Source organism: Pan troglodytes, chromosome 13 (genome assembly GCF_028858775.2).
Source record: "Pan troglodytes isolate AG18354 chromosome 13, NHGRI_mPanTro3-v2.0_pri, whole genome shotgun sequence".
NCBI lineage: Eukaryota > Metazoa > Chordata > Mammalia > Primates > Hominidae > Pan > Pan troglodytes.
The window spans coordinates 131,491,649-131,518,979 of NC_072411.2; the positions used below are offsets into that span (position 1 = coordinate 131,491,649).

General features: G+C 42.5%; 1 protein-coding gene across 2 annotated transcripts in view; it reads right to left on the reverse strand.

Moving 5' to 3' along the window:
• The window catches only part of PID1 (phosphotyrosine interaction domain containing 1), a 250,284-nt gene extending 230,200 nt beyond the window's left edge, over nucleotides 1-20,084 (reverse strand). Inside the window, exon 1 of one of the 2 annotated variants that reach the window (XM_526050.8) lies at nucleotides 19,784-20,084. In XM_526050.8, the coding sequence (XP_526050.2) occupies nucleotides 19,784-19,813 (30 nt within the window). In that variant the 5' untranslated portion in view covers nucleotides 19,814-20,084. Of the gene's footprint in view, nucleotides 1-14,488; nucleotides 14,817-19,783 lie in introns of those variants that run through there. The other variant, XM_024355104.3, reaches the window with a different exon arrangement.
• Nucleotides 20,085-27,331: the final 7,247 nt, after the last annotated feature.

Genomic DNA, 27,331 nt, shown 5'->3' on the forward strand with positions numbered 1-27,331 from the left:
CCACTGTGAATCAATAATGATTTCAAATAAGTATTTCTTTTAATAAAGCACACAAGATTTGAAAAGTAATTGAAATATTTGCAAGGTACTGTATTTTTTTTTTCAGTGTATAGGAAATGTAGAATGCACAGAAGGTTAACAGTGGCCTGGAAGTAATTCCATGGCCCTCTTGAGTTCCAAGACCCGTTGGTCAAGAATTACTAATCAATACTAAAAGCACTGTATCTGAGTCTATTCCACTGTCAGTATATCACCCAGAACTCCCCAAGATGTGAGTTTTAACATAGCCATGACTTTGCCTTTCATTTTGGCCAAACTTGGTTTCCAATTTCTAAAGCAGGCTTCTGCTCATATTTATAATGTGAAAATTTTCTTAAATGTTAACACTTATGAAATCGTTATGCTACATAAAAATTCCCCTGAGTGTGAGATACACGAAGAAATGCAAGAGATGAAAAATAATTTGCTCTATCACACATTTTCATATTTACCATTAGGCATTAAAAGCTTCAAATCAAAATTAAATTTCCTATGTAAAATTAAAAAGACAAATAGCATCAGTTCCTTAAATTAGCAGAAGCAGGCATCTGCTAAAGTTCTGAGGTAGACATTCAGTGCATTTTACAAGAAATCAACAATATGTCCATTTCTTCCAGTCCTTGGATCAAAATAAGTCCATTCGTTCTCTTCATCTATAACCCAATAAATAAGTTTTGATGGCCATCTAATGCAGAGATAATGCCCTCTTAACCGTAAGCTAAAAAAAAAAAGAAAAGCTTAAAAAAGGAAAGAAAAAAAAACACACACAAAGAAAGCAATGGCTTTGAAGCAACAGCCAAATTTGCTTTTGTCCAATTCATTTGTGTCTTCCAGCCCACCAAGAGCTTACAGCCACTGAAAAGGGAAGATGGAAGAAAGGAGAGGTGGTGATGGCCCCTTGGAAAAGCCATAAAAAAGTGTCTAAAAGGCTCAGCAGTTAGCAAGAGAGTTCAAAGAAATCAGGAATGGAAAGAACTTCACTCCCATTAATTATAGGGAAAGGAGGAAGAGAGAAGCAAGAAAGGAAGAAAGTTGTTTTTGTTTTTGTGTTTTTAAGTTGGGGGCAGAAAACACAGATGTGGTCACAAATAACAGAGCAATTCCACCTTACTTGCAAAGTTGGGATCCCTGTAAATGCAAATTAATTTTGATTTCCAAAAGACTCCCTCTAAGTTTCATCGACTGCTTGCCTACTCCTAGGACGTGCCAGCACACATCCTTTCCAGTGCAGAGCAAATACATATCTCATGGGCCAGCTCCTGTTCAGCAAGGGCATTGAATTACATTATGAAGAAAAATGCCAATTCTCTGGGCCAAGGAGTAAAGAGATCAGCATTGAGCTTGAGCTATTTACCATTAACAGAGTAGAGAGGAGACATAAATTAGTAGGTTTTTTAAATTCTGTATTCTTCTTTCCCTAGCCTGCCTTACTTCCAGAAAACCCCTGAGCTGTATCACTCAGTCAACTTCCTAAAACAGATATTGGCTGTACTCTATACCTGAATATTTAAATATAATTTCTCCAAGAAGATTCCCACAAGGGGAATACTAATTTGAATTTCTTTGGTTGCACAACACTTCCCCAAATTTGCACTTTTGCAAAGCCATTCATTTCCTACAAAGCATCAAGTTCCTAGAGAAAAGACAAGGAGGTGGGTGGGGAAGGGGGTAGGGGGTGCCAAGCTAACTAATGCCAGATGAACTTTCCTGGATCCAGAGGGCTTTGTTTTGAAGATTTCTGCCTTGTGTTAAATCAAAGTAGCAAAGCAGGTCTTGAAAACTGGGGAACTATATTCTCTACCCAGAAGGTCAGGACTGCCAAAGTTGGAGGTATTTAACTTTCTGGGCTTAAGAATCCACATTGTCCTAGAGTGAACTTACAGAGCCATTCACATTTTTAACCAACAACTACAAATGTTTCTTAAGAAATGAAGCTCAGACAGACTAAGGCCATGTCTTCTTTGACTATTTTGGCCAAAGCAGCTATTTGCATCCCTGACACTATTTCCACTCTAGGCTCAGAGATAAGAGGGATTTGTTTCATAATGTGTACCAAAATTACTTTATTTGTTTTGGATGCAGTAAAAGCATCATTACTTAAAATGACACTTTGCTTTCTCAGTGCAGCAATTTGGCAGGAAGGTGAGAGTGACATCCAAGTTATAAAAATCTTAAGATTTATAGGAGATGCCAATAGCAGGACTACACCCTTATAAACAACAAGGACCAAAAAACCTTTCTCCAAAGATGGGCCAGAACCTGGAAGCTGTGGGCCAGTACTACGGTAAAATGAGGATTATCTTCATTCAAAGTCACTTAATAAAGTAAGGGTATGCGCTTAAAAGAAATTCCAAGCAAAAAAAAAAAAAAAAATTGCACCCTTTCTCCATCCCCCAGTTAAGCATGCACAGTTTTTACACGGAAGGGTACCCATATACGAGGACACTGTGCATCCATGGGTTTCTGGTATTTTACAGAGCTTTCAAGCATGGCTCCTTCACTTTTCCCCAGACATATGCTCTGCCCCACATATCACCTGTTGTGAAATAGAATTTGAAGACTGAACATCAATTGGTTCAAGGGAAATGTTACCTGTATATCATTCAGTTCTATGGTTGCAAGCAATAGACACCAACTCTGGCTGACTTAAGCAGAAAGAAAAAATATTGGAGTAACACTGAATTGAAAGGAGAGGGAGAGGATCCAGCTCAGAAAGGAGAGGGATAGAGCCACTACCAGGGTCTGGGCAGCAGGACGACAGACCCTCTTTGGAAATGGTTGCCAGCATTATCAGCTCTGACTACTTTGTCTTTTTGTCACCCTGCTGAGGATTCCAACTCCCGGGAGAAAGTGTCTAATCAATCTAGTTTGGGTCACACATAGTCCCCGTGGCTAAAGAATGGCACATTCATTACGAACAACAACAAAAAAACCTCCAAAATTGAATGGAGTCTCCCTACTGAAGAGGGATAGAATAGTTCCCCAAAGCAAAATCAGGGTGTTGTTACCAGAAGATGGGAAATGAAGCTGAACAAAAAAACAAAAACAAAAACAAAACACAGATGTCCACTTCTGCTTCTACATAAACAGTCTTAGCATTCCTATTGAACTGTTTATTTTTTCAACTTCTAGGGACAACTTTGGCAAAAACTACAACTAATGCTATTACCCAAGTCTGCATTACAATGTCCCATATAAAGAACCACATGATAAATTCCAGGGCCTTCAAGTTAGAAAAACGTCAGGGCTCCAGATGAGCCAATATACATTCTTCTATTAGGCCATGAAGGTTAAGTAACTAATCATGTTTCTTTTTTTCCTTGGGCTGCTAGGAAGCTCAGACCTAAAAGTTTTAGGCTGAGTTATGACCTTGGTTATAATTCTAGTCTAAGTTTTCAGGCACAACTAAATTCCTCCTTTCATTATATGACTGGTGTTCAAGGGGTTTTATGTTTAAATGGTATGTTTTAATGTTTAAATGATATGTTTCTCTTTTATTGACAAGTACTTCAAAAGCATGTGAATTTTTTTCCCTTACTAACCAAAAGCCAACCTTTTCAGAACTATATAGGAGTCTAATGTATATTTGTATTTTCTGAGTTTGTAGTTTGGCCAGGACTTTTATATTCTGTGGGCATCACCATCCCTTTCATTTTCTGCTACTGCAGAAATAATAAGCTTCTGCAGCAGAAACTATTTCAGATGAATTTCTGGTTTTAAAAGGTGCTACAGGAAAAACAGATTCGATGAGAGAGAGTATGCACACTAAATCTCAATGTGATTAGAGTGTGCAATATTTTTTCAAATAGTTATCAATAGAGTTCACTTTTTATGGGAAGGGGGTCAAATGGAGAGCAATAAACAACTGTCTCAAGTCTATAATAGCCTCATCCAGCTCAGATGGATGATGGACATCTCAGGGACTGGAATGCACACAGCATCCGTGCTTTCATGAATCAAGTGGATGGGTTGAGGGTGGGAGATCTAATTCATTGTTTTATAGCCCAAGCCACTGTGTGAGTCGATTCCAAGTACGTTTATGCTAAAAATCATCAGAATCCTGTAACTGCAGGAAATGGGTAGCGTTAAGCAGATGGGTTCCACACCCAGCAAAGTAAATGAAAGCAGCAGGAAGTTTGCTCCCAAGATGACCAGTAAAATGTCTGCAAAGTGCTTTTCAGTGTTTTTTGGTGGGAATGGAGATTCTCTAAATAGAGAGGTATTACCACCATTATGGATGTTTTTCAGTTTGGGTTTTCTGAAATGGCATTTGAATGGGTCTTCCATCGGCTGATAATCTGTGAGGTATATGTTGAAATCCATTAAATTAAAAAATTATTCTCCACCCTCTACATGTCCTCCATTTTTGGAAGTAATCTCTTCCAATGTTTGGCAGTAAAATTCCCCAAAATAAGCCAATATCATAACAATGAGAAGTTTTAGTTGCCTGGCGTGGGATATGTAGGAAACAGGGATCTGCATTTAGTTAAAAGTAGAAGAAGCCTCCCACTTGTGCCTGGAACCCCTCCCAGATGCTCTAGATTAGAAAATAGGATAAACCCCAACACTTCTAGTTTCTATGCATTGGTTTGCCCAGGAGACAAGCAATGACCACGGCTCCCCACTCCAATCATGAAAACTCCATCGCACAGCTCTCAAAAGAGAGGGAACAGAAGTTGGCCTCCATGCACCTGAAGGTGGGCTGCGAGAGCTGTGCTTGGAGAGCAATGAATGGTGCTAAACAAGTAAAATCAGTTACCACCTTGGTCTTTAAGAGTCAGAAGACCAAGGACCTGGTTCTGTTTCCAACACAAGGTGAACTTGAGAGGCAGCTTTTACATTGGCCAAATGAAGGAGCTGAACTAGATTGGTGTCCCCAATTCAAGTATCCACAGGGCTCAGCAAGCTGGGTGACTCAGTGAGATGCACCAAGGAAAGCTCAGAACCAGCTGGAGGCCACATCCCATCCAGATGGAACAGCAGCTGCTCAGTGGTCGCTATTTGAAAATTCAAGCCCTCCGTGATCTGACGTTTTTCAAAAGAATTAAGAAGTCCAGATTTTCTTATAAATTCCTCTAATTTTCGAAGCCTGGAAATGAATTTTTAAAGATTTTATATATTGAAGGAGCCGAAGGAAATATTTCTGCAAGCTAGAGCCAAACCTCAGGCCCACAGTTTGTCAACCTAAAGGAGTTCAAGTATTGAAGCACCCTGGACAATGGAATGCTTCTTTACAAAGGAGCTAAAGCTGTCTTCTTCCTTCACTTGGAAACTCCCAGGGCACTGGCGTCTTAAATGCTACAAGAAGTCTTGCACTAAGTAATCAGCCTGACTTTGTTTCATCTAAGGCTTCCCCAAATTATTTAAAGACTGAAACTTCTGTGGCAAGACTTATGAGCAACACACTGAATTCATGGGACACGCTTTGGGAAACAGCAAACCTCTATTATTCACATGGCTGTAAAGTTCTATGCTTTTATTCCTAGGGTACCCTTGGATCTGAAATAGGGGAAGATATTAGTATTTATCTGACTCCCAAAGATGTGCCGGATACTAAGCTACGCTCTTTGTAGTCCATATCTCAATTAACATTCACGGCAACCAGGAGCTAAGTGTTATAATATTATCCTTATTTTTAAGTTGAGAAAATACAAACACAAAATACATATCAGAGGCTCTGAAATAACTCCTAATAAGTGAAGCAGCCAAGATTTGTATCTATGGGTGCCTAATTTAAAAACCCATGGTCTTTCCACTGTTTAACAGTCTGAATGGGTTACAAGTGGTCTGACTTGTAACCTAAAGAAATATTCTCATTATCCCCATTTCCCCCAAACTGCTCACCCCTGTGGCTTTAGATCTGCTTTTATGATCCCTCAAAGTGTCCAAGCTCTTCCTCTAAAGGGCATTGTTTTTCCAATTGAGTCAGATAATCCACCAAAGCATTCAACGCCTGAGCAGGGTGAGCATGTGATGTCTTGGCTCCAAGTAATAATGTATTAGTATCCAACAACTGCATTCAATATCTTATAGATAATTATGGTGGAGCATTCATGTGCCAGGGACAGTGCTAACTGCTCGTGTGACTTCCTCTAGCCTACCATTTCTCTCTCTTTCTTTGTGTGCACATCCTTTGCCCCTCCGACTCTCCTGTCCCCTCTTCCTGGCTTTCTTGTCCACGTGATGTCCCTCACTTCAATGTATTTCATTTCTTTCCTTCACCCTCAAAATAGAGTTAGAAGCAGAAGTACAGTAGTTTACTTGCTGTCTCAGGATAACCACATGTACAGGTTGACAGGGGATTCTCGGTTTATGCCTGCTGTTCCAGTTAATTTACAATGCATTCATCACCTCGACAGAGCCCCAGACTGGACAATATGCCACATCGTTTCCTTACATATTTATTGAACAAAGTCTTATATTCCTTACCCTTGACCTTAAAGGAGGTTGAGTTGAATGTCTCAAATTTTCCTCCTTGAGGGGCAAAATGTTTTTAAACTACTAGGTTAAAGTCATTTTGTGAATGTTTCTCATTAGCTTTTTACTGAGGGTCAGTTGCCACTAGTGAAGTTATTCCATCCTGTCTGGTTTTCAGTTGCCATATTCCTGAGAAAAACAATTGTCTCACAAGGAATCCAGACCCTACGTCTGCTACACACATTACTTTAATCCACAAACTAGAATCAAGACCCACTAATGGTTTTGCATGATGGATTTGCTCTTTGCTTTCTGTCACGGGAGGAAAAATAACAAGAAGGCAGCCCAGCCAGTCATAGGGGCCACATCCCAGAAATTTACCCTTTCAACAGCAATATCTCCTGAGTCTACTGGCCATGGAGGCTGGAGCCAGGCACTGCGATACAGGGCTGGAAAAGGTCTCAGAGGACTGAGCCAGAAGGGAGAGTCAGCTGGAACACCAACATGCTAGAAACAGGAGAAAAAACGAGAAACAGGGCCATCCAGAATGAGGAAGAATCAACAAGGCAACGTGAACTTTCCACCCTTTGGTCTGGATTTGTTCTCTTGCTCAACCACTAGTTTGACTAAGATCCCTAGGCAAACTGAGATGGATGAAAAATGTCATTTCAAGAACTAAATGAAGAAATGTTTTAAAAGAAGAGAATGCCAAGAAAAATTATAGAGTTCATTATTTATATTCTGGGTTAGAATTTTTATTTCCAGTAAAAAGGAAATGAAAATGACAGGGAATTCTCAGGAGTGAGAACAGAAACAGTGTATTGTTTAGTTCTCCCAACATCTAGCACTATGCCTGGCAAATAATGAGGATTTCACATACACATTTTTAACAGCTCTGTATAGATAGAGTTGACATATAATAAGCTGCACAATTTGATTTGTTCTCAATGAATGTATAAACCCATGAATCCATCACATAATCAAAATGTTGATCCTGGCTAACACGGTGAAACCCCGTCTCTACTAAAAATACAAAAAATTAGCCGGGCCTACGTAGTGGCGGGCGCCTGTAGTCCCAGCTACTCGGGAGGCTGAGGCAGGAGAACGGCGTGAACCCAGGAGGCGGAGTTTGCAGTGAGCTGAGATCGCGCCACTGCACTCCAGCCTGGGTGACAAAGCGAGACTCCGTCTCAAAAAAAAAAAAAAAAAAAAAGATGTTGAACAAATCCATCAACCCCAAAACTTACCCCAATCCCCTTTCAGGCCCCTCCCTCCAAGTCCATCCTCAGGTAACTACTGATCTGAATAAATCATTTTACCTTCCCACCAGTAGCGTATGAAAGTTCCTGTTTTTCCACATTCTCATCAACAGTTAGCAAGGTCGTAGTTTTTTTTTTTTTTTTCAGTAGTTCTAATAATTGTGTAGTGATACCTCATTATGATTTTAATTCACATTTACCTAATGACTAATGACACTGAACATCTTTTCAGGCCATGTATAGACCTTCTTAGTTCAAATCTTTTCCTGGTTTTTAAAAATTGGATTCTCTTTCTTATTATTCAGTTTTGACAGTTTATTTATCCTAGATCTAAATCCTTTAATATATACATGAGATGCAAGTATTTTCTCCCAGCCTGAATCTTACCTTTTCATTCTTTTATCCATATCTTTTAAAGGGCAGAAGTTTTTAATTTTGATAAAGTCCAATTTTTTCTTTGTTGATTGCATTTTTGTCATTGTTCTAAGGAATCTCTGCCCAACCCAGAGAAACTCTGGGATGTAATGAATATGTTCATCATCTTGATTGCAGTAATGTTTACACAGATACACACAAAGGCACAAAGATTTTCTGCTGTTTTTGTCCAGAAGTTTTATAACTTTAGGTTTTATATTTAGATTTATGACCCATTTTGAGTTAATTTTTGTAAATGGCATGATGAATGGATTGAAGTATCTGGGTTTGTTGATGTTTTCACTGTCATTTTGTATATGAATATCCAATTGTTCCAGCATCATTTGTTGAAAACACTATTATCCTTTCTTCAGTTGCTATGGTCTAGACTCATATGTTAGAATCCTAATGCCCAAGGTAATGGTATGAGATGAAACCTTTGGGGAGGTCATGGGAGTGGAGCCTTCATGAATGGGATTAGTGCCCTTACAAAATAGGCCTAAGAGAGCTCATCCAGCCCTTACCTTATGTGAGGACACAGCATGAAGGCACCATTTCTATGAATCAGAAACAGGCCTTCCCCAGACACTGAATCTGCTGGCATCTTTATCTTGGACTTACAGCTTTAAGAACCATGAGAAACTAATGTCTGTAGTTTCTAAGCTACTCAGTCTAAGGAATTTGTTACAGCAGCCCCCAAGCAGACTAAGACACTAGTGAACTATCTTCTCTGCACCTTTGTCAAAATAATATATATTTCTGATCAAAAAGCATAACTCTCAATAAAAGCCCTCATTGACAGCTGCTGAAATTTAAAACATGTATACTCTGACTCAGCCATATCAGTTTTGGCAGTTCAGCCTAAAGAAATACAGGCACCAGTAGGTCAGGATATACACAAAAATTTATAGCAGTATTATTTATAGGGGAAAAAAACAGAACATGAACACAACCTAAATACTCCCTCAAGAGGGAATGGGGGAATGAGTAAATAAATTATAGTCCAGCTTCACCACAAAATTCTACACAGGTACTAAAAGGAATGAGTTGGGTCTACATATATTGACCAGAAAAGATACCCACAAAACACTGTAAAGTAGAATTTTTTAAAAAGTTGCATATATATATATATGTATATATATGTGTGTGTGTGTATATATATACATATATATAATTGAAATTCATGAGAAAAATTAAACATGTGTTTACACATATGTATACATTTGCAAAAGCCTGGGGAAAGTATGTGGAAAAATAACCACTAGATAGAAGGAAATCATGGGTTTCCTTCATGGGTAGAATTGGGAATTGGAAAAGGCACAAAATTACTAACTTCTTTACATACTTCTAAACTGACTGATTTGCTACCCTAAGCAGACATTATTTTGTAATTTTTAACAATCAAGAAAGTAGTAGACATGACATGGAGCAGATGTAGAGAAAATTCTGATTGCCATTTTTTTTTTTTTTTTTTTTGGTGGCTGGTCAAGTAGGGATAAATATCTTGGTGACTGGTAGATACCCAAAAGAAAATTCTACACTATTATAGATTAAATTGTGTCCCTCTAAAATGTACATGTTGAAATCCTAACCCGTAGTACCTCGACATGTGACTTTATTTGGTCAGTAAGGTGGGCTCAACCACTAACCCAATATGACTGGTTTTCTTATAAACAGGGGAAATCTTGACATAGAGACACACACACAGAAGAATATCACATGAATACTGGAGTGATGATGCCACAAGCTAAGGAATGCCAAAGGTTGCCAGTAAACTACCAGCGGCTAAGAGAAAGCCAGGAGCTGTGTCTCCCTCACAAGCCCTCAGGACAAATTAACCCTGCCAGCATCTGATTTCAGACTTCCAGCCTCCAGAACTGTGGGACAACCCACAATACCAGTACCACCCGGTTTGTGGTACTTTGCTATTGCAGCCCTAGGAACAAATACATTAAGCTACCAAGATTTTATGTCCAAAAGCAAAATAGCTACCACCAGGACCAGGCCCCATAGCCTCCAGCTCACTTACTAGGAAACAACCTCAGAAGACTTGGAAAGGAAACAGCAGTTGCCACTGCCCACATTACAGGTGGCTTGTACAGCAGGATTCCTCTCTCACCTGAGGAAAAGTAGGCCCATTCCTGACATGAAACCATCAAAGCATGCAGTGGGTGAATCTGTGAATTTATTCTCAGACCCACAACTATAAAGCAACTCTGAGGAAAGGTTTGTCATGAAAGGATTAGGATGGATCTAACAATTATGCAGCTCCTTTCCCCTGGTAACTGTCCATTCCCCTCCTGCTCCCATGGACACAGGGGATATTCCTTCTAGAGAAGAGAATGAAAAGCAAAACAGCATTTTAAGACCAGAATGACTCTTCACTCTCAGAAAGAGACACTGACAGAGCAGTTCTGCAGTTGGACAGGCTCCCTGCCTTCATCTCAGAGGGACTGGAAACATTTGTGCCTTCCTGGCTGTATCAAAAAAAGACAAGCTTGCCCAAGAAAATAAGTATTATGACATGGCTGACTTTTTTTTTTGTCTTCAAAGTGAGTTCCAGAATAAGAACAGGCTCTTCACTAAAATAATTTATACAGTTATCAAGTAAAAAACAAAACAAAACACCAAACCAGGTACAAATAATCAACCTGACATACCATGAGGCTCACCTGGAGGTCAATTTAAATATATTTCTTTGTCAGCTTACAGGTTTTCCTAGTCAGGAAGAGGCAAATCACAGAGGCTGCTACCCAGAGAGCCTACAGGGACTCTGACAACCTAGTTTGTTTTGAGGATAAAATCCTTAATACTAGTCTTCCCTTGGTCTCAGCCTGTCTGGAAAAGTTTCACTGAGGTCCACCTCAAAGTGACTGTGTTTCACATTCCAGCCCATAAGTTTCATCTCCAAAGCGAACCATCTTCAGGCCTGAAGCTCATGTACCATATTTTCCAGAGGACCTTCCCTGAGCAACACAGCACATGTTACACTCAAGGTTTGCCGCCTTTTCCTAGGATGTTGTCCACCAGAAGGAAATAAAGGAGAAAGAAGCAATAGCTTAGTTGTTTGCTGTTTTCATTTTTTTTTTTAATCCACAGTAGATAAACTCACACTCGGTATTAAAAAAAGGATTCCTTATAGACACATGCATTGTGTCCCAGTATGTGAAAGTTGGGGATACCTACAACACAGAAGTAGAGTGACCAAACATAGTCAAGAGGCTATATGGTTTCACTGGTGTAGTAGCTACCTAGGGCTGTTGTAACAAATAACCATAAACTGGGTAGCTTAAAACAACAGAAATTTAATCTCTCACCATTTGGGAGGCTGGAAGTCCAAAATGTAAAGGTTGGCAGGGCCACACACCATCCAAAAGCTCTGGAGAAGAACATGTCCTCGACTCTTCTAACATCAGGTGGTTGCCAGCAATCCTTGGCATTCCTTGGCTTATGATGCCATAACTCCGGTTTCTGCCTCGATCTTCACAATGGCCTTCTCTGTGCCGCTTCTGTGTCTTCAAATCTCTCCTTATAAGGACATTAGTCATTGGCTCTAGGGTTCACCCTAATTCAATATGACCTCACCTTAACTTGCTTACATCTGCACAAACCTTATTTCCAAATAAAGCTACATTCACAGGTACCAGGGGTTAAGACTTCAACACATCTTTTAGGGGAACACAATTCAACCTTCAACAATGAATAACATATGGAGGCTTGGGTTTGAATCTGAATTTTGGTCCCTTAGTAGCTGTGTCGGTTAGGAATGTCAAAGATACATGTAACAGAAGTCCCAATTCACATATGGGCATAAACAAATGAAAGGGGGTCACATTTTTCTCATATAACTTTTGTTAGGAGGTAGGTTCAGGTGCTGCTTACTGATCCAAGGCCTTCCATCTTATCATGCTAGCCTTCTTAGTGGACTGGTTTTAAGGCTTGTCATTTATTGCTGCAGAATCACAATATGGCTGCTGCAATGCTAGACATCACATCTATGCTCAGGACAGCAAGAAGACAGAAAAGGAGGAAAAGGCTATTTCCCCAAGAAGCTTCATTTGTTATTCATGAAGGTAAAGTATCTTTAGTAGATATCCTCTCATATCCCAATGGTTAAAAACTGGTCTCTGACAATCCTTGGACCAGTATGAGATTATTATCATGGCTGGGCTAGAACACCCACCCTCAGGCCAAGGTATGACCATCTGCTGCCTGAACAAGCTGGGGCTTCATCTGCAGAGAAAAAGGTGAGATGGAAGATGTGTAGTTAATGAACTCAAGCAAAAGTTATCTGTAGTCTCTGGAGAACTGTTACATCATCCAGAAAAATGAGACAACAAAATCTCTGTCCCTTAGAATTTTCTCAAGGATTAAATATGCCTCTCATATAAAACAAAATGTCTGCTCCATGACACAAGAGGCACAGTGCTTAGGAGTGCAGACCCTACAACCAGTCTGCTGGCTATGAACCCCAGCTCTACTGCCACAGGCTGTTGGGAGGACAGGTCAGTGCTGGGAACACAGTAAATGCTAAGAAAAAGTTGGCTGCTATTGTTATTATTACTGACACTACTACTAAATAAGCCTGCAATGAATGGTAGCTGACATTTCTTGATTTTCTCCATACTTGGAAATGAGCATGGCTGGAAAAGTAAAAATCACCAATAAAACCCGATTAAATGAGAGTCTGCTAGCAGCACTGCTGGAGTGGAAGGAAATGTTGCTTCTGGGACCCTGACCACAGCACCCCTTCTCTGTGCCCTGTTTGAGAATACTTGCCACGCTATATAACCTTCTAGCTGTGGCTAGTTGGGAGCAAACATGCATTTGATGGCTTCTGGAATGGCTTCACTTATCTAAAATTTCTTTTGGAGCAGTGGACTCTCAACTCAATAGTATACACGAAATTTCCCAATAGTCAACTTCAGCACGACTTCCCTTACTACATTTATAACACGAGAGAACTAACACTTCATCCTGACCTGGAGACCACTGCCTGGCAGAAACTAAAGGAGATATAAGAGGTATGTCAACTCAGACCATTTTCAGGATAGTCACGCCCAGGCCTCTCTAAAACAGGGACCCAAGTGATCAAGGGCCACAAGGTATGTGGCCCCCAAGTCCCAGCCCAGCTCACCCATACCCTAACACCCACTATCATATATGAACCTCCATCATCTTCACCCCCAACTGTAAAGACAATTGCATTCTGTGCATCACACTTTCCTATACATTGAGAATAAAAGGAGCTTCCCCAAGTGAGGAGACAGAGACAAGTGGACAGTGAGCAGGTCATTAACATACTGGTTCTGGTTTATAAAGCTGAGCTAGCTAGGGATCTTCTTCATATGAACAGAAACACTGAAAGTTACAATCATACTAGGAAATATATATTAAGTCCAACTTTGAACAATAAGGAATAGGACTGTGAGTCCTCTAAGTTTACAACTATGCCCTTCTTCTCACCCTTCACCCACACCCAGCATAGTACTTGGGACGTAGTAGACGGACAAGAAAGATGGACAGAAGAGAAGACAGGAGCTTAGATCTAAATTCAAAACTCCATTCCTACAGTGACCAACCATAACAACATTAAGAAGTGCTTCTGTTTATTGAGCACCTACTATACGCTACATACCAAAATCTCTGCAAAGCACATCTCTCTATTTTACAGATAGGGAAAGCAAAGCTCAGAGAAGTTACAAAACTGAAACATTGCTAGTAAGCGATTGAGTCAAAATTATTTATAAAGAGACAGATATGCTTTTTTTTCGTTATTTTTTTTTACCCAAATGATTTCTTATTCAGGAAACAACCTGGCTAAGAAGGCCATTACTGGAGCCTCCCTTATCAAAGTAAGAACTCGGTTGAAACATAAGAGAGCAGAGGAATCCTGGGCCATCAGGCATGGGAAAGAAGACCTCAGCCAGATTATTGATCCACGTGGCATCAGCATTAAGTGGAAGAGCATGTCAAGATGCTGGAAGCATTGAAATATGCCAGTCACCAAACAAGTCTGTGTCTTTTCCCTGACACCTTCCTTTTGCAGTCTTTGGCCTCAAGGGTTGGACCTGGTGAATACACTGATGCTTTATCACTGATTAGCAGCTAAATAGGGATCACAACTTTTTTTTTAAGTGAACACAAAATGACAGTAGACTAATTCCACTAGACTTTAAGGAGGTCTTTGGACAAACGACTCAACTATTTCTTCTTGCTCTACTTATATAAAGCCTCTGTTTAAATTTGTGTCCACAGGGCTGAAAGAAGCACACTGCAGTCATTGAGTGTTCTGGACTAGTTTTATTTCCTGACCACTAACAAGTCCCTGAACTGCTGCTATTCACAGAATAAAATACCTTGTAGAAGGCAGCCTGATCTCCGGTACCCTTGAAGCTGTAAGGCTGATTCTCCCAGAGTCTCCTCCAAGGCTAATTTTCATGGTAGAATGGGGTCAGTGTGGAGGGGTATTGGTATGGGAGGCACCTAATCTGGAACATCAAACAAAATGCAAAAGTTGCCTAACACTCCAAGATCACTCAGTACAGTCAACACGAAACAGCCATTAGGCCATGGTTAAGCAAGGGGCACAGAGTTTGTTCCCAGGCTAGGATTTTGCAAATCGCTTGAAAGAGATTTGCTGACAAACTTGGAGAAAGACTCAATGATGTAAGATAGCATTTTATTCCTGAGGGAGACTAAGGCCCTGGATTAATGACAACTCCAAGTTTTCTTTATGAACAATAGGGCCCGATGTTTTGTGCTTACTCAACTACAATTGATGAAAACAACAACAAAATCTAGAATGGGTTTAGTGAGAAACCTGTGCCTCTGTAATAATAGCTGTTGCTTTTTTCTAAGCAACCGCTCTGAAAATCTCCAACCTCCTCCCTCCTTCTCCCCATTTTTTTTTGTCTAAACTTGGAATGAATGTGTACGCAATCCACCCTAATCACCGGCTTTCAAGGTCTCTAGTTTGGATAAATGCTATGTGCTTCAGCTGAAAAGCTCTTCAATGGCACTTGTGAATTTTAACTTCAATAGAAGACAGCAGCTTATGTGCCACCAAAGATTTGAGCCACCAAAAACAGAGTAGCCTTTGGTCAACCCACTGCTTCAGCAAGAAATAGGACAGCAGCCTCTCTGAGCCCACAAAACAGTCATTGCTCTAACTGTATTTATTAATAACAACAGCACCAACATGTACATTGCACTGTGCCTGTCTTATCCTTCTGCACTATGGTGAAGTGCTTAAGAAGTAAGGATTGGAACCAAACTGTCTGGTTCAAACTCCAGCTCAGTTCATTTCTAGCTGCTCAACGCTGGCCAAATCACTTCGACTCTCTGGCCTTCAGTTTCTCTCTAAAATGGGGATAAAAGTGGTTACAGGATGCAAATGAGCCAGATAGTTAAAATAAAGCTCCTCGGCACAGTGCCACACACAGTGCCTGCACCACAAAAGCAGGTTACTAGTATCTTCCCATTCTTAATCCTTGCTCCTTTTGTCAATTTGGTCAGCCTGGAAAAGTATCAGATTTGCCGGTTTTCACCCTGCCTGATGGGCCAGGGCTAATGGTCTCCAGTTGACGTTTTAGAGGGTTCTCCAGTCTCACTTCTCAGGGGAAAAGTGAAAGTGGCATCATCATAGAGAAGAAAAATCTAGAACGATCCACACTCCAAGTCAAGACAACATCTACCAGATAGGACAAGGCAGAGAAAGGGTGAGATAATCCTCAGAGGAGGACTTTGGCTCCTAAAATCCCCAGATAGTATTTAGCTGGAAACTTCGACCACTTCATCAACCAAAAGTTTCAGAAGAAACCAAAAGAAAGCTTTTTCAGGATCTGGGGTCCTCCCTACTCTTCACTGTGTTTCTCCCTCTTGTGGAAGTGCTAGTACACAGACATTGGCCACAATGAGGATGAAAAAGGAAGTAATGGATGGAACAGAAAAAAATGCCCAGGCTGCAAAACTCAAATCCAGCTTTGTGAATAAAAAGCTGTTTTTTCTGAATCTGCCATAGAGAAATGGTAATCTCAGTGAAGACAGCTAGATGATTATATTGGAACCTTTATAGAATGCCTCATGAGAAGATGGTTACATGTAAACTTCACAATTAGAATCTGCTAGAACTCATATGCCTATCACATTCCACTCTATCCTAGTAATAACTACACCAAAGACCTTTAAGGATGTGTTGACCTCCTTCGTTTCTAAGTCAGCCTTGATTCATCTTTCTCCTCCTATCAAGGCCTCCAGAAAATGCATCTGGTAGCTCAGTGAAGACATTTGCTCTGAGAAAATATTTGTTCCTATGGATGGGACACACTCTTGCATGGATGGGTTTGTTACTTCTGAGGGATCCACCCAGTACAATCATCAAGTCAATCCAGAAACTCATACAAATTTTAAAATTTCAAGGCCAGAGGTAATCTCATCTCTATTTCATAAAAACCAGTAGGGTTTTTATTTGTTCAGAAAAGTCTCCTTTACTTTTCTGAAAGGAGTCTGTTTCAAATCTGCTTCTTTAAAAATGTATAACTCTCCTCAATACCTCCAAGAAAAAAAAAAAAAGTCTGCTGTGCAGACGGGAAGGTGAAAAGAGAAGAGTTCATATTTATTCACTGTAAAAAGTTAGGGTGGTAAATTAAATCTTCACATCCCTTTTGATCCTATTATATTTTTAATGGCAGAAGCTCCCAGCGAGGGCTCGAGTGGGATGCAACAGAAGTTTTAACATTCAAGGGAGCAGATGAACTTGCCTCGGTTTGTGTGACTGAATGAGAAATTACCCAGCGCAGCTCTGCTCAGGGCAATAGGTCCCTTTGCCTGTGCTGGATTTGGGTCAAACAGCTAAACCTCAAATCAGAAAATATCAGCATCATTTTGTGGGGACACAGAAGTGTGGGTAACAATAATGATAATCAAACCTGATCAAAGATGCCATTTCCTGAGCAACGGAGCCAGTTGCTACACTCAAAAGTCCATTATTTAGAGGGTGACTGTTCTACACAAAGATCTATCACACTCCCCTGGGACACAGACTTCTCAAACCAGCCTCATCGAATATGAACTATATCATCAAGAAAGGGTCTGGTTATTTTCTTCCATCCCCTCTTTTGATTCTAGGTATTGATAAAATAAATTGACTCCTTAGTCCTATTAGGAAGTTCTGGGAATGTTTCCTTGACGAATTTTCTTCACTCTGGCTCATCTAAAGTAGAATGTTTGTATTAAAGATTAATGAGAAAAAAATTAATGAGGTTGAATGAGAAGGTTTAAAAAGATTTGTGAAAGGCACATGGAGCTCAGACATCATTAAAGAGCAGGACTCATTCTCAAGTTTCCTATCCAGCATGATATCCACTGCTATCTCTGTGGCCACAGAGCCTGGGAGTGGCAAAGTGGCCTCTCACTGAGGAATCGGACAGGCATGTTTCTATATCACGGTGGAAGGAAAAGAAAAGGAAAAAAACCCAGACAGCAAACAGAGATTGTGACAAAGATACCCACAAGGAATGTAAATAAAATATGATAAGCAGCTCACTCACCATCTCATCCTCAACAGCTCTTTCAGAGGCAAAAGTAAAAACATATAAATTATGTGTTTTCAAGAAGAGTCAAGCAAAACTCTTTGGGAAGAAGCCACGGATATAAAAAAATTTTTCCGCATTTGTCTCACTTCTCTAATCTCAAGGCTTGAGATGTATGTACTTTCAAAAGAGACTCATTGAAATTTGGGCAGCATGAAGTTGAGCCCCCTGTTGGTAAGGACCTTCCAACAGTGACTCGGTCTTATCGGTGATAAGCCCTGTTTATATGAGCTTTCAAAAGCCTAAAAACAGGTTCTTTCAACATGACACCTTGAAATAAAATAAACGCATTGCAAACACCAACTGCAATAAACCAGGCTCACGCCAAAATGCCCACGTGCACATTTCACAAAATAAGGGGGAGACATTTCTAGTGAGGAGCAATCTCTATGGGAAGGCAAGCGAGAGCGCCCGCCTGCCAAGGGTCACCTGCTCCAGAGCGCACAGGATTCCCTAAGTGAAACAGGCCGGTAGGAAGAACTTGAATAGTCAAAAATCTACAAACTCTTCAGAGGTACAGATCATCAGGCCATAAAAGCCACCTCAAGGAACTTTGGTCACATCTCTCTAAGGACTTCCAAAAGCTACCCTCTGCACTTGAACAGGAAACCTGCCAGCTCCCCTCAATCATTCTGCTCCTTTGGAATAGAAGTTACGCCTTTAACCGAAGGAGAACTTCAAATGCACCACTGGTATCTGGTGCCACTGCCAAAATATATTTACATCACCTTCTGCCAGTCATTCAGAGCCCAGTGCTGATATTCTCTTAGTAAGACAAGGAGGGGGTTAGGAGGTTGGTCATCCACCTCCTCATCTGCAAGGCTAAATGCAGGTTTTCTTGTTTATTCTACTTGAGACCCTGGGGAACTGGTCTGGTGTCTCAGGCTCTGATAAATTGAACACACTCCCCACCAATCATGGCCCAGGGAGATTTGGAAAGGAGCTGTGTGTGGGGCATCTGTTTCCGCTAAATGCAATGCCCTCTGCAGGTTGTTCCTCTGTATGAGGACTCCTAGACAAAGGTTAGCCTCTCCCTGCATCTGAGAAACTGTGCTTGGGGCTGTAAATGTTCATTGAGAAGCCTCCAACCTAGCCAGGGCCTGGCCTCACTGTCCTAAGTCTTCAGATGCACTCAGCCTCCAGTGGTGCTGTATTTTACCAGTTAAACACGTCTTCAAAGTTTACTACGAAACAATGTGGCTCCTAGCTTGCCAAAAGTTTAACTGCAGGATTCAGTGGATTTTATCTGGCAGAGTAGCTGCCGTGACTCTTGACAATATTTGCCAGCAAAAGGCAGTCCTCAAACCTTGCAACCAGGGCAATCCCAAGGCCCAACGTGTCACTGAAGGAGTTCTTCTGGGAAAGGTCCCTCTTTCTCTTCAATCACCTCCCGCAAATCCCCAGCTTCCAGAATCCAATTCAAGGCAGTCTGGCATTTCAGGAGACAGCAGTAAAAAACTTTTGATGGGATAACCCAGGACATAAATATTCCTGGCTGAACTTACTTTTGATTCTTAAATATCTGAAGGAGCTTGGGTTTAAGGAAGATAAAGGGAGAGAACCAATGAATAGGGAAAAATAAAATAAGTAGCATACCATGACCAAGCCAAACCAAGCTTGATATTTCCACATTATATTGGCAAATGGATGCTTTCACATATCACTTGTTCTGTCTTTCCTGGAGACCACAAAAAAAAAAAAAAAAAAAAAAAAATCTGGATTCAAAAATCCTAACCCCAGACCACTGCATTGTGTCAGTGGAATGCAATCTAAATTGCCAGTCAGAAAGTCCAACCTTATATGTACCAACCAACACGCACACAAGCACCTCCAAGCCAAAAGTTGTAACGCCTGAATCCGTGCGTTTATCAATTTCATCATCCCCATACCCCTGCCGGGTTCCTGGCGCTGGGTTAAACCGACAGCATCATGTTGCCATCGATGCGTCTTACAAGATGGTTTTGGGCAAATCCCCTAAAGTAGGCAGAAGCAAAAACTAGGTTCCTCTGCCCGGGCACCTCCTCCTCCAGGCTGGCCCCCGGCCTCCCGGGTGCCCCTTACCTGCAGGCGCTCCGTGGCCGGCTGCCACATCTTCCAGCCCTGGGTTTTGGCAGAGGAGACGCTGGCGAGACTGTCGATCGCGCCGGGGGGCGAGGGGCTGGGGTCCCGCTTTACATCTGGGGTCGGTGTCCGCGGGATGTGCGTCCTGGCGCTGGCCACCGCCGCCGGGTGGGCGTAGGGGGCTGCGAGCAGGAGGAGGCGCGGCGCTCAGCTGCCGGCAACTTGTGGGCACGGCCGCGCGCCGGCTGTCCTGGCGCAGCTGCGAGAGGACTGCGCAGCTCCGCCCGGGCCCGGCGAGCGCGCGGCGGCGGCGGGGGCGGCCGCTCCCTCCTCCCCCGCCGCCGCCGCCCGGACCTGCGCGCTCTGAGCATGCCCGGGGCAGGCGCCCAGGGGCCGCGCGGGGCGGGAGTGCAGCGCGGCAGACTCTAAATCCTAGTGAGGGGTGAATGGGGAGGCTAGAACAGCCGGCCCTTCCCTGCAGGAAGCCCCCATTGGGTTGAGGTCTGGGAAAAGGGACAGACTGGCTGAGGGGGGAAGGGCCTGGAGCCGGGGGTGGTGGGGGCAGCGGGGATGTCGGGGGTGGCGGGGGTGGGGGAAATTCCTAAAATAAGGAAACCGTAGCCCCGGGGGTCCCGGGTTTCCATATAACAGGCATCTCTGAAGTGCCTGTGCTGTGCCTGGCGCTGTGCTAGGGAGACACTTCCATTCATTCTTCCCACTCCAGTTAACTGAGCATCTATTAGGCTCCAGCCCCTATGCTGGGTTCTGAGGATGCGGCGACGCAGAATAGAAGACAAGAGAATGTTCCTTCTCTCTGGAGCTTACCTTCTGCTTTGGAGAGAGAGTCGTGACTGAGCAAACACATCAACAAGCCGGTGCTATATCGGGTGGTGATAAAACAGGGCAGATGTGGGAAGAAGGGGAGAGGAGAGTTTCTTAGACGAGGGCCCTGGGGAATGCCTGGAGTAAGACCTGAGAGATGAGAGGGATTGGCCATGAGGAGGCCATGCTTCATGATGGGGAGAGGACTCGACTCCTAACCTATACAGGGATGAGGAGGGCCATGCAGACTCCCGCATCACTAACTCATCCTGAGATCTGCCAGGTGCAGCAGGAGGCTCTGAGAACCCAAGGGAAAGCCGCTCTGGGCTCACAGGCCTGGAGGCTCCCCGGCTAGTGCCGGCCACCATGAGATGACTTCCTGTCCTAAACAGGCCAGCCCTTCCCATTCTCTTGACAACTCGGCAAAATAACTATTAATATTTTCACCATGTGGATCAAACAAATGAGGCTTATAAGGTTTAGGTCACTTGTCCAGGTCACACAGCCAGTGAGTGGCTTAGAGAGTGCACAGTCAGATGACTTCGGGGCAGGAGATCTGGCCCTGCGCCTCTAACTGACCATGGAAACCCAGTGGAGAGAGCATCCGTCTAGGGCTGCGGGTTAAAGGCACTTGGCGAGTCAGGGATACTAAGCTGATTCTGGAGCTGATGAAGAGTGGGAGAGGAGAACATGGTGGGAAGAACTCACGACATAGAATGACCAAAGAGAGCAGCAGAGAGAACACATTGTTTGTGGGGAGCCCTAGGATCCTACAAGGCAGGGTCCTGAGAGCAGAAGGGTGTGAAAGAGAGGCATTTCATACTGAGACAGCTGCACAACTTGGGCCCTGAGCTACCCATGCAATGTCAAAATCCACACTCCATGTCTGGAAGGAGGATCTGTCCATTTTCCTTGTTCTGCATGACTACAATGATTTCCAGATATGGAACCACTCCAGAATCTAACCCTCAGCTCATCCGACCCTCGCAGCAGCTCTCCGTGGGACAGAAGCCCCTATCTCCCAAGGCTTAGGGAGCACAGGGTTCACAGAGTCACACTGTGGGGAGTCACAATGGCGATTCATATCCAGGATTCCAGGCAGATCCTTCTGGACCCCGCGGTTGCTATCTTGGTGCCACCAGCCTTGGCAAGCCCAGGACCCTCAGTGCCTCTAGGAGCCTCTGGCAAAGCCACAGAACTGCCTCCGAAGAGCTTGTCTCTGTCTCCCTGGATATCCACAGGACCCTCCCACTCCTGCCTGATAACCACCTGAACCTTCTCAGCTCCTTCTCCAGTTCCTGCTACTTGTTCTGAACTTATTAATAAATCTCTTTTCATGAGGTGTTTGCCTGTCAGCCCTGCACAGACATGTGCCTCACATGCTTGGTGATATGGTCTCTGTTTGCTTTTCCGGTAACTCCTCCTGCACACCTCCACACGTACAAAATTCCTTATGACCTTCCCGGCCCCTAGTTCTCTTTTATCAAATCCCAAAGTAGAAAGAAATGCAATTCATTACAAAAATCTAGAAAATCCAGACATGCATATAAACCCCACCCCCCAACCCCCCCAGGAAGCTAAAACAGGAATATTCAGTTGCCAGGGATGTCTTCAGACTTAAGCTCTGAAACCATCCTTAGTTGCAGATGCTTCCGTGGAAAAGTGATCTTGTTTTAAATAGCAGTGGAATGAGATAACGGCCTAAATTCAAATCGCATTAGAGCGTTAAATCCTGTCTTCTCACCTCCGAACGTAATTAATTGTTATGACTCAGTAATACAGCTTTTAGTACGGAGTATGGTGCTATTTAAAGAGAAAAAGCTTTGGCTCTGTAAAGATTGCTTTCAGTTACCGTTCCCACTTTGCAAACAGATTTGGTAAAGTAAAGAATGTATTTAAACTCAAATGGCACTCCTGTTTCAATTACCTTTATGCCACGAATCAGGAAGCTAGGGGAGGGGGTGGAGGAGGGGCAATTGCAGGCTTGTGGGAGGTGACAAAAGGATGGGACAACCTCCCACTCACAGATTTTGCTCCCAAGTCTTCCCATTCAGGAGGAGCCTGCAATGAAGGGTGAATGAAATAGAGACATCTGCTGGCTAGAGATGAGACCTGCATGCCAATGTCTCCCAGCTCTGTTCTGTGACATTGGAAAACTCATCCTTCCTGGTGAATCTGAAAATGCTGCCTTACGATGTAAATAGGTTTGTTCTGAGCAAGAAACCACCCTTAAAATGAGCAGAAGGTGTTTTGGTGCAATGAGTAGAAATATTAGGCATGTAAATGTGTGCCTAATTTCATGTACTTAGTCTCCTGCAATTACCGAAACAGGTCTAATCTTGTTAATAAATACCATTTGAAGGCAAATGACAGAAATCAAAAAAGCTTGACGAGGCGCAGATGCGTTATTCACACATTTGGTTCAGAAAAATAATTACAGCATCCCTAGAAATTGTGTTAAGCCAGATTTGATCTAGTTCATGGTTCTGAGCCCTAGCAAAGCAACCTCAATGTCCAAGTCAGAGTAATGGTGAATGAAAGTATGGTCCAGCATATCAAAGAAATATTAAAATATTATACACCATTTAAAAGGATAATTATAAAGTTGTGTTGCAGCTGAAAATGATACAATTATGGTTTTTAAAGTAGGATAAAATGTATATAATTTGAATATATGTATAAAATATGTATCAATCTCAGTAAATATTGGAAAGGAGCTAGGACAAGCAGAAGACTCAGGTTGAATCCCAGCCTTCGAACTGTCTACCTAGGTATCAGCTTTTCACAAGTCATTTGCCTTGCTGAACCTCAGATTTCTCTTCTATAAAATGGGTGATAGTATCACTTAATACTTAGGATTTTTGGGAGGAGTGAATGAATTAATATGTGCAGCATGCCTGACACATGGTAGGTGTGTGGGAAACATTCATTTTCATCCCCATTATGTTTCTTTCTCTTTTTATTATTGGAATGATCCAATTCTCACAAAGCGGCCCATGCTTCCTGTGGTTACACTATTTCCATTTGGAATATTTGTGGGTTTCAGTTATTTGCTTTAGATTCTCAAATAAAAATGACAAAGGATATTCAAGCTCACTTATGATTCTTTTTTCTTTTTTGAGATGGGATCTCATGCTATCGCCCAGGCTGGAGTGCAGTGGCGCGATCTCGGCTCACTGCAACCTCAACCTCCCAGACTCAAAGCAATCCTTCCACCTCAGCCTCCTGAATAGCTGGGACTACAGGTTTGTGCCACCACACCCAGCTAATTAAAAAAAAAATTTATGGAGATAGAGTATTGCTGTGTTTCCCAGGCTCCCTGGGCTAAAGTAATTCACTTGCCTTGGCCTCCCAGAACGCTAGGATTACAGGCGTGAGCCACCATACCTGGCCCACTTACAATTTTAACTTAAGCAGATGACAGCAAAATTTATTATGGTTGTGTATTTAGCAGAATTATCATTAAAAAGCCCTTGTTATGGTATCACTAACCTTATTTCAAAATCACCAAAACAGCTGTATATAAATGAGCAATATAAAAAAGTCTGAAAATTCATTCGACCATTTAAACCTCCCAGTAGTGACAGAACCACTGGCTTTCATCCCTACAGAGTGATAGGAATTTATTGGGATGTTAAGATGACGCTTAGCAGGGTAGGACTGGCTCATTCGTGTGTTGTGACTCTCCTACTCTTGACTCCTCATATCCTCACGAACCTTAGACACCTGATAGATTATTTTCAAAAATGCCCACAAAAATCTCCCCTCCCCAAGGAAGTCATGCCCATTTGCACTGTAACTTGCCTGCTTCTCTCATCATGAGATGCAGTCTGTCCACATTCCTTGAATCTGTGCTGGACTTGTGGCATACTTGACCAATAAAATGCAGCAGATGTGACACTGTGGAACTTCTGAGCTTGGGCCACAAAACACTTTGCAGCTTCTGCTCTCACCCTTTTGGAACATAAGTCATCCTATGAAGGAGCCTGGACTAGACTCCTCAAGATGAGAACCACACAGAGGGAGGTCAGACCATGAGTTAGCACCCACAGCCAGATATGTGAGTAAGCTCATCTCATAACACCCAGCTCAAGCCACTACACGACAGCAGCCACATGGGTGATCCCATGTGGGTCCCACCAGCGGAAGAACCACCCAGCTGAGACCTGCCAACTGCCGACCCACAGAATCATGAGTACATAACAAGGTTGGGTTTTATCCCTTAAGTTTTGGGTGGTTTGTTAGGTAATAATAGAAAACTGATAGAGAAAACATCACTAATAAGTGTCTGTCTTTCCCGCTAAACACACCCTTCTCAACATTTCCTAACAACCAATTGATCAGGGTTAGCAGTAAAATGAAGCCTAATAGTCTAACATAAAAACTTATTTCCTCTTTTGGTTTTATTTCTGCTCTCACAATTCCCTCATACACACCTCCATCCTAGTCTCAGATTGTGTGGGCCCTGTATCCAAGTCCCATCTGTTAAATTTTCTAGTAAGTCCCTCTGAAAAGAAGATGGGAATTGGGCCGGGCGCCAGCCATATAATGATTAAGATGAATTTATTTTCTGGCACAATTTGCAATAAACATGAACATATCTGCTCTTTTACAGCCCTTCTCACCCTCTCAGCGACACTGTCTCTAGACAGCTATCTGCCCATCATTTTGGATGGGTAAATACAGCTCCTCTTTCACTTAGAGCCTGGGGGAATTGAGAGTGAAATGGAGAGTGGTGTTTAGATTTGCCTTCACCACATTTAGCCCAGAAAGGGGCAACTCTGCACTATTAATGTTCTCTGTGGTTTCTAAGGGTCCTTGTCCTCATCTGTATTTGTGATGAAATGATTAGCTCTATGATCCCAAATACATTCTCATGGGGACTTGTGTGAAGCCACACCTTATGCTATCTTCCCACTTCATCCTTTCTCCATCTGAGCTGACTTCACACAAAAACCAATCTTCCTTTGCTTCTATTTTTTTCTCCCTTTTCTTCCCACTTTCATTATCAAAGCCAAGAATTACTTATCCTAAAACCTATAGGAAATGTTTGGGCATAACTTATAGAAATTAGGTTGTCTAGAAAAAAAGTCTCCACAATAAGAAAGATGATTCCTGATCTACCCTGGCCTTTGCTTAACTCAAAACCTCCATGTACAATTGTGCAGTGCATAACCTGCGCTGCTGAACATGGCAGCCCTGGCTAGACTACTTTTTCTCTGCATTTCATTCAGAGATCCACAGGACTACTCCATCATAAAATCATAAGGGAGTGGTGTAGATAAAGTTGGTGACCTTATGGATAAGAATTGGAGAGAGGTAAGGATAAATGAAATCTTCATCTTTAACAAGCTCTACCTGGATTGCAGGAAGAGTACTGCAAAAACTGTGGCTATATAGTCTGTTCTCTGTTTTTACTGGTCATATTGTAAGTAGCAGCAAGAAAGCAGGAAATCATCAATGACCTCTTAAAGTGCTGAAAACATTCAGGATTTATCTGTTGGTAGTGGTGTAGTGGATGTTGCAGTGTGCCATCCAGATAGCCCCTTCAGGAGCACTGGGTTCATTGCCTCAGCAGCCAGGAACATCAGATGATGCTGGGAGTGTGAGCCAGTGACCCTGTCTGAGTCCCTCTCTTGGCATTGCCTTCGGCCAAAGAGAGCTGACTTGCTCAAGGTTTTGCTGCCTCCCTTGATGCAACCCACCTCCAAAGGCCGGCTAGTGTGGGGGTGTGAAGGCCTCAATGGGTGACAATCGTGGAGGGCCATCCCTACTCTAGAGCCTCCTATTGGATCAGCCAAATCTCAGTTGCAGCTGCCTCAAGAGTCCAGCTTCTCTTCTCATTCAAAATTCCTCACTTGCTTCCAGATTCTTAAGTAGGCATTTGGAAGCTGGACCACCCACTGGATAGTAGCAGGTAGAGTACTGCTCACTACTGGGAGGTGGTAGGGTAGCAGGGCTATTGTTAAACCTTTCACCAGTGGTGAACTGAAATGGAATACAAATGGAAGGAAATGTGCTGATAGGTGCACTGCCCCCAAGCATTAGAGAGACTTAGGGGAAATAGTAATTATAAGGATTACAGAGTCAGATGGTTATTGCTGAGCGCTGTGGATGCATCAGAGAAAGACATGGAAATGCTGCTAGTGATTATGGCTCGTATGAAAGCCAGGGTGCTCCTTTGCAGCATATACAGAGACCCTCATCTCCTGCAGCTAAATGAGGGAGAAAGCTGAGGATCAGGTCCAGGAATTCATTATACAGAGAGTGGAGCTCCAGAGAAGATTGAATTCACCAGTCCAGTAAGTGTTGTGGCAAGTTCAGAACCTTTATTGGGAAGGAGTGAAACCCTGAGGCTTCGGTTGTGAACACAGGTTTCTGCCCTTTGGAAATCTTGAGCTCCCAGGTTCTTCCATCTCTCTGCACCTTGAGAAGCGGCCCACTTCTCTATTGAGAGAAGTGCCGCTTTCCTTGCTCGTGAAAGATGCATCTAACTCTGCTTTGCAAGATAACTATTTTAACATAATTGATTTTTATAAAACACTGCACATGACAAAAGCAGAATACACACTCTTTTAAAGTGCAGATGGACATTCACTAATATAGACCATACACTGCTTCATAACACAAGTCTTAGTAACTTTAAGAGAATTGGAATCATACAAAATATGGTCTCTGACCACAACAGAATTAACTTAGACATGGATAACAGAGAGATGCTTTGGA